This window comes from Anneissia japonica, unplaced genomic scaffold, assembly GCF_011630105.1.
Source record: "Anneissia japonica isolate Jap-2015-1 unplaced genomic scaffold, ASM1163010v1 scaffold234_len1672027_cov178, whole genome shotgun sequence".
NCBI classification, from domain to species: Eukaryota; Metazoa; Echinodermata; class Crinoidea; order Comatulida; family Comatulidae; genus Anneissia; species Anneissia japonica.
This window is the reverse complement of record NW_022738761.1, coordinates 615,638-627,905: the sequence shown is the minus strand read 5'-3', so window position 1 is coordinate 627,905 and position 12,268 is coordinate 615,638. Positions and strand designations below refer to the sequence as shown.

Genomic DNA, 12,268 nt, shown 5'->3' with positions numbered 1-12,268 from the left:
GTTTTATGTGTTACTTTTGTCTATACTGTACAGTACATAGATATGCGATCTGTGGTGTAATGTGTAACAGAGCTCAAATATATTTAACATTTTGGTAGTAACATAAATTGACCTGGATTTGTATGGCAATTTGACAGATCCAATACATTGCCAGTATCCATGTTATATGATACAGTATTTCACATATGACACACAAAATGTTAACTATCTTCACAACAATCGATATTAGTTTATGGAGCTTGAAAATGACATGTTTAATCAATTATTTAGTAAATTCACACATTCTTCGGTTACAGTAGAGTTATTTTAAGAAAAATCCAGGCTGCTAACTAGGTGAGATGGAAATGAGCTCTTAAAATGTCTGCATGCAAGAATTTCTTGATTGGGTAGGGCAGCATCATTATGTATCCAGTAGCAGATTTATACACCGCCGATGTGTTATAGTTGCAGCTTAAATGAAATGACTGAAACACAACTACTTTACTTCATTATTTATTGATATCAAACATGTTTGTAAGATGACAAATATGAATATGATAAAAGCATGATCTAACAGTACCATTTCTGGCCACCAAGCAGGGGCATAAGGTGGTTTCAGTTCCCCCACCCCCTCACAGTCTACACCCATACCTAAGTGTGTTCATTCAAATTGTACACACCTGTCTAATCCACTGTGGGGCTGAGGTGGGTAATACTGCATAACTTTTACCTTGTCTCATCAACAATTAACAGAGGCTCTTTAATAATTATTACTATTAAGCTATATTCACATTAGACACGATTACGACACGACGACATATCACATAGTTTGTATTCTTCAACACTGCGCGCATCTCTATTGTGTCATAATCGTGTCTAGTGTAAATGTAGCTTTAAATGGGAAAAGGTGCCTATCATTGCAGTTTTATGAGTTCTAGAAGTTCTCAATTCAATTGTTATTCAGTGTATTTCATTTGCATTCAGTTGCTGGCCCACACAGGTGTGTTGTTGTTCTTTGTTTTAATCAGTTGCAGTTCAGTTGTACATGTGAGTAGGCTGCTTTTAAAATCCACCATTATTTTGTTACCAGCTTCCCAGTTTACAAGTATATTTATTGAGAATTATTTTACTTTAGACTTTATCTGCCGTAATTTGGATCATTACAAGAATTAAAGGCAAGTACTGTACCTTATTTTCTTTACTTGTACATTTCTGATGCGAGCTGTTTCATATTGTTATCTAAGGCGAGTTGTTTTTTATATCTTGTTTCACAAATCCACCGATAATGATTTTGAATAAAAGTTAAATGTTATTTTGAGCCAGTTAGCATAACAGCCACCATAAACAAAACTAAAATTTTATTTTGTTTATTTTTATTGCGTCCACTGCCTCCTTGAAATATCAACAAATAAAATATACATTTTTTATTTATCCAATTACTACACTCTTTACATTCATCAATAAAATTGAATTTTTATTTTCTCCTCCATCTAGATGCTTTGTGCAAAACCATTTTGCTAAATAAGAAAACATTTTATTATATTTTTCCCCCTCCTCTGACAGTAAGAAAAACTAAGGTCGCTAAACAATGTAAAAAACAGTCTCGCCTAATGGAGAAACTCTCTTATGGTACAATTATAACAGTCATCGTGCCAAAAAAGGGTTTTACATTAATAGCAGGGGTCACAAGTTGGGAAAAGCCATTTCAGGTAGATCTGGTTTAATGAGTTTTAATGGACAACATCTTTATTGCATAGTTACGAGCATGTGCAGGATTGGAAAATGTGCGCGACTGGCAGTCGGAGGCATCATGAATGTCCTGGAGGAATTTTGTGAGGAAAAAATTCAAAAAAATAAATTGTTGGGCTATAGTGTAAAGATAACATTTGATGCTGGAGGAATTTTATCGAGACAATTTTCTTGGTCGGAGGCACAAACATTTTTTTTCCAGGCCTGGGCATGTGTATCCCCCAATGGTCTGCTAATTTTATGGAAACAATTTAAAATACAGCACTGTAGTAAAAACATGCAAACATGAATTGCAGAACATTGGTTAGATTTTAGAAGGGCGATTTGCTTGCTCGCAGGAGTGCGAGACACTGTGCTCATTTCTGGGAAACTCCCGTGACTCGTGGGAGCCTTCGGACTCTCCTCATCATTTTATCAAATTCTAATGTGACAAATACCCAGCTGCCTGGTGGTGTAACTAATAGACAAATAATTGCGTTATGTTTCATGATGGTCTCTGAATACTTTCTCAATCGTATTTCGTAACGTATCCATATCGTCTTGATAGCAAAGTTTTGAAATTAAGTCATCTAGGAGTTCACCACCACCAAGGAATCCTTCAACGTCAAAAGTATTCATTGATATTCTATGATCAGTTACACGGTCTTGGTTGAAATTGTACGTACGTATCTTCTCTGACCGCCCTGATGTCCCAACCTGTTGGCTCCGTAACATTCTCTCCTGTGAGTTCTGTTCTTCCAATTGCTTTTTGTAGATACGTGCGTGGAGCATTGTCATAGCTATGTGGCGGTTCTTGTGCTGCGACCTCTCTTGCTGGCTTTCTGCAGAAATTCCTATCAATGTAAAACAATTTTTGGTGAATTTCAAAGATACTGAACAATCACAGGTTCAGGGTTGAAAATATAGGCTTTGATTCATTTTGTTAAGCATATTGACCATAGAAAGCCACCTCTCCCTATATATTTGGTATTTAAATATAGTTCCTTAAGTCAGTGCAAATTGATGACCATTGCAGGAAGGATTTGATATGGAAAATGATATGTATTACTGTGTAAATTGCTGGGAGTAGATTCAATTCAAACTTCCAATTTTATTTTTGGATGAACAAAAGATTGAAACTAAGAAGATATACAAGTAGACCTAGTAAATTACAAAAAGGTGTTGGAAACTAGGCCATACTCATTACCTCAGTCATTAAAATGCACAACATAAACACACATGCGAACATAGACAGATCATGAGGCAGCTAGTGATGCTCAACAGAAAGTATTATTATATCATTACTCATTACATTGTATGTCGAAGGTTAGGTGGTGTACCTGTTGGAATGTGTAGAATTCTAACAGCACTATCAGTAGTATTAACATGCTGCCCTCCTGCGCCACTCGCCTTCTTGGTTTCAATCCGAAGATCTTTTGGATCAAGCTGAAGATCAATCTGTAATTAAAAATACATATTTATATACTGTACTATCAATATATAATATATAAAATTATATATTGAATGTGTGGCAAAGAAAAGTCAAACCAGTCACTCATTGCAAATCGTGTTTCAGAGATAATGGCTAAAACATGCTGAAATATCAACATTTTTAAAAATCTATTTCATTGGACTAAACTAACCTTTATATATCTATACATCATGGTATGCTGTTATTTTCCCCATTTTCAATGTTAAAACAACAACTTTTTTAAATTTGTTGATGGTTTCTGCCTGAGAAATGCCCAAAACCATGAACTTTGAAGGTTGATTTCTCAGATATTGTTTTTTAAACGCTTGTAACTTCATAAGGAAATATCGGATTTAAATGTTTTTTTTACTATTTTATAGCACTCATTTACATCTTTAACCCTGTATTAATAACTAAAAATTGATTTTTGCAACGAGTGACTGGTTTGACCTGTCTTTGCCACATATATGGAACTGAATTAACCCTTTCATTGATAAAATGCAATGTTGAATTCTTCAATTGAAAGTTGTTTTGAGCATCCATAAGTTTTTGACAAACCTCTTTAGGCTGTGGTAACACTGCTACGGTCATTGTACTTGTGTGCACCCGTCCAGCTTTTTCCGTTTTTGGGATACGCTGCACACGATGAACACCGCCCTCATACTTCATAAGTTTGTACACATCTGGGCCTTGCATGCTCATAGTGGCATGCCTCACACCACCTAATGTGTAAAAAGTAAATCAATTGAAAATGTTAATAATTGTTGAAAATATACAGATTGAGCTACAGCTTGATTCCCAGAGAAGGGAAAGTTGGGGAGGGACAGCCAGTTTAGGCCACCTCCCCCTCTAAATTTTTGAAAATCAAAATTTAAAAAACTTGGGGCAAAAGAAAATTAAGACACAATTTTCGTACCTCAGCCACAACCGAGGCGGGGCTAAGGTAGTCTGGACCCTCCTCTTTAAAATGTCGATCTGGAGACCTCCTCTACATCCTGGTTCTGCAACTGACCTCATCAACTGGACTGAACTTACCAATCACAAATTTAAATAAAATCCACAATATCTACCATGATTGGACAATATTAACAAATAACAATATAACTATGGGGAGGAGGGTTGTTCTTTGCGAGGACATGCACCCCCGCACCTGTAGATACGCCACTGTGCCCCCCTGCACCCACTGTTCCCCAGTGTAATGGTCCCACCCAGCCCTTGTTGACAGACCATAAAGCAGCAGCAACTAAGAAATTAAGTGGTCCTTAGGGAAAAAGAATGTTAATTGGACCAGTTCAGCCAAGTGAAACTCAATACCTTTCCTGATGATGTCAATTTTAATTACCAATTTTATTGTGTTTAATTATGTTTTGACAGCTTACCCAAATCGCTTGTGTTGTACACCAACTCTGTGAACTTCCACCTTTTGTATTTTGCATAGTTCTGGTACATATCAAATATATCGGTTGTGAACAGCATGGCTTCTTGTCCTCCAACACCTGCTGTCAGCTCAACAACGACATCATTGTCATCGATTTCAGTAGTTGGTTTCAAGATAGACAGTAGCTATGATTCACAGATGAAAAAAAAAGAGAAAAATTTAAAGATATTATCTGATAAAAGTAGTTGGGAGTGTGTTAGTCTAAACAATAATAACAAGAGCGACCGCTCACTGGCCTACGCATTCCTCCACGCTTAAATACGGTACAAGTTATTATATTGGGTTATTTAGAAGAGCTAATTAGATATACATTTTTGAATAATTAGAATGTTTATTTGTACAAAACAAATTATTTAGAATGTTCATTTGTACAAAATTATATTATCTTAATAAACTGAAAAAAATAAAATTGAATACCAAGACGCGATTCAAATTCACAACCTTAAGTTCTTTAGGACACATCCTTAACCAACCGTGCCATCCATGTGACGTGCCCTATTAGTGGTAATGGCAGTAACGTACAGTCCTTGCTGAAACCCCTGTTTTGTTTTGTAGGTGTAGGGGGAACCCTGGGGTCCAACTTAAAAAAACGATGATGAACATTTGTTGGAAATCACCTCTAGTTAATGTGTACAAAATTTCCTGCACGTCCGTTCAAAACTGGCGACACTGGACGCTTTGAAAGTTTTGGTAACAAGGACAAGAACAGCAGTAAGGCTCTGGGGTCTGCGTCTTGCGCGGACCTAACAAATATATAGAGGTAGCACTCTCAGAGTTGTTACTTATTCAGCATGAGCTATTTGGGACTTCATGCAAAGTTCAGGTACGAACCCTGGGGTCCAACTTAAAAAAACGGCGATGAACGTTTGTTGGAAATCACCTAGTTTATGTGTACAAAATTTCCTGCACGTCCGTTCAAAACTGGCGACGCTTGACACTTTGAAAGTTTTGGTAACAAGAACAAGAACAGCAGCAAGGCTCTGGGGTCTGCGCCTTGGGCGGACCTAACAAACATATAGAGGCAGCACTCTGAGAGTTGTTACTTATTCAGCATGAGCTAGTTGGGACTTCATGCCAAGTTCAGGTGTGAGTACTATCTTTGATAAATACCAAGAGCAAAAATACAGTTAAACTTGCCTAAGTTGATTTTGCCCAACATTTTCACAAGTATACAAACAGTACACTAGTGGGGAGGGGGTAGACAAATTTTTACACTCTTACTGTATATACGCATAAAAATTCTGATTCAAAATAACATGCAATATGTAAAATAATGGTAAAATTATAATGTAACCGTGGATATAATATTAATTTTTAAGCAACCAAGTACAAAAAAATTAAGAATCGTTTTGCAAAATCAACACTTTCAGAGGGGAAGGAGGGGGTACCGAAAAAGAGTAGTTTGTACACTTGTGGAAACGTTAATAATTGTGAATGACACCTAACTCAATTAATTTCTAAGTCAATCTTATTTTACATGACAAATTGTTGTGTTTCCCATTAATTAACGATTCAAATTTTAACTAAGTCAAGCAATTTTTCAATGCTATTTTGGATTCAACTTCTTGAAATTAATGACATGATCCATAATTAAATTTGTAACGTTAAAACACTTTGTAACACTAGGTACACGCCCTTGTAAATTTGCCAGGACCCTTGTAAATGTATAGATCTGATACTTAGTAATCAAATACAAACCTCATCTTCTAATAGTTCTAAGGCATCCAGACACTTCTCTTTTTCTAGTTCTGCTAAGCGTTTCATTTCAGCATCATTATCTGAAACAAAAAAGGCACCAGATTATAAATTAGGGTACGTGTTTGTCAGAAAAAACATTGTCATTGTCATTTATCATTACTTATTATTATTAATATTATTATTATTATTATTATTAATATAAAATTTATCATCATTATTATTGTTAGTGCCTATTTTGCCTTTTCCGTTAGCACTGAAGCACCCTGTATAATAGGTAAAGAATCTTAAGAAAATACTTACATTTCATCACATTCCGATATGGTAGTACGTTTAGGAAACCTCGCACTTTGATGTTTGGTATATAATCTTGTGTGCAGTTACAGGTTTCAAATTTATATTTGAAAGTGCATTGTTGTAATTATTTTATTATAATGTAACCCATTGTTTTGAATATAGAATTTAGTTAGGCGTGTTGAATTTGTGAGGAAACACAATTTAATAACCACATTCATTTTACTTTGACCTCACTATTATATTATTGCAATACATGATTTATTTGACGAGTTATTTGACAGTACACAGAACGGATTAGTTGGTGTTATGTGCGTATATCAAACACCATTCTAAACCTGCAAAATGAGCACGAAGAGGAGTTAAATGATTTGCAGTCAGCTGATCATGATACGTCAGTTTGGCGCAGCGGTTGAGGCTTGGGCTTTCAATCGTAAGGTCGGGGTTTTGAGTCTCCGCTGTGCAGATTCGCTTGTGTACTTGGGCAAGGCACTTTAGCTACATTGCTTCAGTCCACCCAGCTGTAATAATGGGTACCAGCAAACTGCTGGGACTAACCTGCGACGGACTAGTGTCCCGTCCAGGGGGAGTACAACTCTCATCCGCTTTACACTACAGAAACTGGGGATAAGCTTCAACCCTATGAGCCCCAGTGGCTCGGAAAGGATTTAGTTAGTAGTAGTAGTACATCATGATACAGTTTTAGGCCCCTACAATTATTATTATATTATTATTATTATCTACCTGAAAGATTTGACTTCACCTTTAAGCAATAATTTAACTTCATTTAATTCTTCTTTCTTCTCATGTATTTCATTAATCTTTTCAACTACTGGTCCCAATTCTTGTCTCCTCTTCACAATCTTCTTCTGTTGCATATCATCACCAATACCCAAACCCAACCTAGATGAGATTTCGTCAAACTCTTGTAATAATTCTTCTAAATAAAACTGGAACTGGTGACTCGATGGGGAAAGTGGATCTTCTTCTGACGTGGCATGCGATGAGCTTAAGTGTCTTACAATGCAATGTTTACGTGTCAGATGGTTTAGTAAAGGTCTACTACTCGTCCACAGCATGGCAGGAAAAGTTGCACAAAATTGGTTGCTAGCCTGCTGTGTGACATGTACACTACAAGCTGGTAATTTAACACTAGGCCTACAAGTAAATGGAAATTGTGGCTTTGAACATTCAGTATCTTGTATCAGCATTTCAAGATGAAACTTTCTAGTAGTATGATGACAGTATTTTGTGAGTATGTTTCTGCTATGGGAGTTACAAATAGATGCAAGTGCTGATGACTTGGAATTTTGGCATAACTGGTGCAAAACACAACATTTCAGCATCGTCCCCAAGCAGCTATACATGGTATTCAATATGTTCACTTGATTTACTCCTCAAAGTATGGAATGAAGGTTTTCTTCAATCTCTCTCTGATCTGAAATGACATTTGGTGAATGAATAATTATGTTAATCTGGTTTAAGTTAACAGTATAAATATACAATTATGATAATATACATCCACATGAATATAATAAGGATGGATTGGCAACAGCTAGGGACACTCACCATATACCGAGATAGCGTATGGATAGCGTATGGATGGTACCATATTCCTAGCCACTGTCTAAAACTTATAATAAAATATTTAATAAAATGTGATTTTAGACATAGGCCCCTAGTAGGCCTATATAAGTATATAATATTGCCTCCAGATCATTATTGAGGTAATAATAATCATTATGATCATGTATTTGATATGTCATCCACTTTTTCCTACCATCATAAGATCAACGTAGCCTGGACACACTGCTTCTGACCACGAGGTATTTGACGAGGCCTCGTTGGAATATACACCCATAGTTTGATGAGCAGATCGTACCGTGTAAAAATAATGACTGCGGCCGAGCCGATCCCCCTGCAGTACCAGGTCTGACTCTAGGCTAGGCCTAGCTTGCTAGGCCTGGTCAAGCTTTAATTTTAATATAACTACGGGCTTAAACTAGATAGTCGAATATCGTTATCATATTATTGTAAAATATCATACTCTACATACTTTATTGTACTTCAGGTTTGTACAAATACAAGCAAACTTGTCCTAGGCCTAGTTATACCCCCAGTTATGCCTCAGCTTGTGAACACCACGAAGCGGACACGATCGATCGCGGTCGACATTCGTCCAAAATTGAAGGAACAGTGCAAAATAAGATAATTGCGGTCTCCCACGATCTGAAAAGTAATTACCGATACGTGCTGTATCGATTTGTAATAATAAGGGAAAGATATCAATAACCTAAACACAGGCATAGGCCTATGCGTGTATTACTTCATGATATTTGCAGTTGTAAAAAGTCAATGGAATCTTTTAGATGTAAAAGGCCTACAGAGAATTCTAGCTAGGTGAAGTGTAATAAATGATACAAATATTATTAGGCTAGCTATTTCATATTAAAAAGTTCGAAAAGTAGGCCAACATCATACAGTTTCTTCATCGAAAGAAGGCAAATGCTGAGCACATTCCATCTACTGCCTTCTGTGGTTTAAAAAATATCATGAAATTACTACCGTATTAATATTTATCAGGTCTATTATATTGCCTAGTTCAACTTTACTCCTCAGAAATCAGAAGGATACACATTATGCTTCATAGAGTTTCTGCGCCCGACGACGCGCAAAAAAATACTGTATCATATTTTGCGACTTAAAACATAGGCCTAAATTAATTTAGAATTATATTTTATTATTTAATTTAACAGCTAATTCGATCAGTGAGTCGGAGTTTCTGTATTTAAAAGGTAACTTTTTGTTTGTTGTAAAAGTGTGCTATATGTGCCTATATTTGTCGCTTGTGTATAACAAAAGGAAGGGAATTTCCGATTTGTTATTGATAATAGGCCTAGGCCTATTTAGTGAAACTCTCAAGGACAACTGACATTCATGTTTTGATTTCCCCGACCGGGGGGGGGGGCTGAATCCCCCTACGAGAGTTCATGGGCATGGTCAATGGGCGTGGTCAGACGTCGCTCAAAATCTTTCGAAAGTGGCAGAGGGGGGGGGGGGCGAACCCCCTCCCCAAAAGGGATGACCGTTTCAAAAGCTTGCAGTATTCAATCGACTTTCTAAAACCTACTATTACATCTGTAGGCCTACTACTATTTTTTTTCCTCCGACGAATTGAATTGACTCCCGTAGGCATATCGCCGCCATGGGGAGGGAGGAGGTGTGGTGGTTACCTCTAGTCCAATTTCAGTGACCTATAATAAACAAAATTATAATAAAATACCACTACAGTAGTCTAAACTGGTCAAGGGTGTTCGGCAAAACCCCCTAAAGCCGCCTGTATTGTTGAGCGTGTTACTATATTATTGTAAAGTAATAGGCCTACTTATATTGCACATTTCATTTTATTTTACACAAAAAAAGATGTTAGGTAGGTTCTATATAAACTTTAAACAGTAGGCCTACACATTTGCCAAATGACGTAATGTTACATTTACATTGCATTGAAAAGAACAGAAAATAATCAAAATAGCGTATATACATGCGTACGAGATGTATTTTCTCAATTTTGTAGGCCTTATTTATTCATTTCAGCAATACAGAAAAAAAAAACTAATTTTAAAAAAGGGAACACAACAGAACATATTAAAAAAAATTACGAAATTTATAACAACAGATCACATAATCATCATCACTGCCATCCTCAAGTTGTGTGTTTGTGGTTTAAAATAGGCCTATAAATAATAAACGCAAATGTCGAGCAGATAAAAAATCATTTAACTTAATCCTTACAAACGTTTACTCAACTTTGTAGCTCTCAGACTGATATCAAGTGTACTGGTATACTTTTTATCACAAAGTCGGGAGTGGGTTGTAGGGCCAGAGCAGGGAGAAATCTCCCTGGCAGGGTGTGTCGTCAAACATGAGGTAGGACCTCCAGAGCCTTTAAGCTAGGGTTCAATGTAATTTTTATAACCTTTAGGAGAACTAAAGGTACGGTAATTAATTGAGAAGTATCCTGCTTGTTTTCCTTGAATGGTAGCCAATATTTCCTTCCTTGTCTGTATGTAGAATTATTGCCGCTACAGACTTCGCAAGATATTAAAATTCATTTCTGTACGGTCTCCAAAATTTCCGTAGCACCTAAATTGGCCTTTAGAGTGTAATGGGTTGCTCAAAATTGCAGGTACAGTATAATAGCTATGGAATTCTAAACAAACTGGACAGGATAAATATTTATTTGTCAATTTCTTGGGTTTTACAATAATCAGTAATCTGACAAATCGTGGGCAATTTATAACCACAGATTCTAATAGGATATGTGGTATAACCATCCTCCATGGTATAAGCAAAGGTCCTGACAGAAAAATCATTGTCCTGGACGTTAGACAATGTGTAAACATATATTTCTGGGTCGAGGACTAATGATAATTTTCTTTAGTGCCTTTTTTATTTCCGTAATACGTCATAATTTAGGCAGCATTTCCGTAGCAATTACGAATTCAGTAGATCTTGAGAACTCTGCATTGATCGTTTCGTCACGTATTCAATTTTCGTGGGGAAATTCTTTTTAACACGCCAACAAATTTGCATTTTTTAATAGGCCTATTATGTAAACAAATCAATCAATTAATATTGTTTGATAGTCAATCCCATGGTAAAGAGCCTCTAGTAGTCTACTCCAATTAGACGTGCAAATTGTAGTCGTTGTTGCTGCCGTCACCATCGTCAAGATCATCGCTCTCCATCATCATCATCATCTTCACCATCTTCACCATCGACATCATGGCAATCTTCGTCGTCATTATTATCATCATTTTTGGCACCGTCACCATCATCACTTCAATTAGGGTTGCTAAATTCAGTCGTTGCTGGCTGTCACCATAAGTTGTCATTATCATTGTCATCCTCCTTATCACCACCACCACCATCATCATCTTCATCATAGTCGTCGTTATCATTAGGCCTATAATCTTCACCATCATCATAATTATCGCCATCGTTAGCTTCATCCTAATTTTCATCATCGCCGTCATCATTATTATCAGTACCGTACTGTATAAAACTTTTATTGCTGAAATTTGAATCGTAGCGTCAAGTATACCTATATTTCAGCCCACACACTGAGTTATCTACCACTACTGTAGGCCTACTATTAGTTAATTTGTATGTGGGTGTGGGTGAGGTCGTCGCTGCGTGATTAACGCAAGTGAATTCCTAAAAATGCAAATTTAATCTACACTAAAGCTAAACAACAATTAAATAAGTGCATGCCTACATTGTGTCTGTATCGTATACCGAATATGCGTGTCTATATTATCGGGGCGCCGTTTGCAAGTGCTTATTGGGTCTGCCTATAAGATGGTGGAGTGGGCCAAATACTGTGCCTAATGTTAAATCAGTGTTCATAATTTGTCATCAGGGGCGGATCCAGAAATTTAGGCACCTTTAGACGATCGGAAATGGCACTCTTAGATGAAACGCAAGCAGTGTTCCTCCTCGACAAAATTATTGCTATGCTCTCCTTCCCATTGACACCCCTCCCCTCACGGGCGTCGGAAAGGTCTAATGAGAGGCCTCTGTAGTCTATTCTATACTGAAAGTCGCAAAGCAAGTCTCACTGGATTAATATGATATATGCAGTGGCGGCGCTACGGAGTACT

At 36.8% G+C, this 12,268-nt stretch overlaps 1 protein-coding gene across 2 annotated transcripts; it reads right to left on the bottom strand.

The window, feature by feature from the left end:
• Positions 1-476: 476 nt before the first annotated feature.
• Positions 477-8,819, bottom strand: LOC117117715 (peptide chain release factor 1-like, mitochondrial). 2 transcript variants are annotated; one of them, XM_033262109.1, is made up of 7 exons: positions 8,662-8,819; positions 7,369-8,043; positions 6,315-6,394; positions 4,558-4,741; positions 3,737-3,900; positions 3,048-3,165; positions 477-2,561 (listed from the first exon to the last, which is right to left on the bottom strand). In XM_033262109.1, exons 2-7 carry the CDS (start codon positions 7,970-7,972, stop codon positions 2,206-2,208), a joined length of 1,506 nt encoding a protein of 501 aa, XP_033118000.1. In that variant the 5' UTR covers positions 7,973-8,043; positions 8,662-8,819; the 3' UTR covers positions 477-2,205. The 2 variants fall into 2 exon arrangements, with proteins under 2 accessions (XP_033118000.1, XP_033118001.1); XM_033262110.1 differs by lacking the exon at positions 8,662-8,819 and adding an exon at positions 8,386-8,546.
• Positions 8,820-12,268: the final 3,449 nt, after the last annotated feature.

Coding starts and splice junctions, on each gene's coding strand:
- LOC117117715 (XM_033262109.1), bottom strand. CDS start 7,972: ATGTATAGCTGCTTGGGGACGATGCTGAAATGTTGTGTTTTGCACCAG. Junction 3,901..4,557: donor GTACAACACAAGCGATTTGG/GTAAGCTGTCAA, acceptor TTTACACATTAG/GTGGTGTGAGGCATGCCACT. Junction 3,166..3,736: donor TGTTACCACAGCCTAAAGAG/GTTTGTCAAAAA, acceptor TTTTAATTACAG/ATTGATCTTCAGCTTGATCC.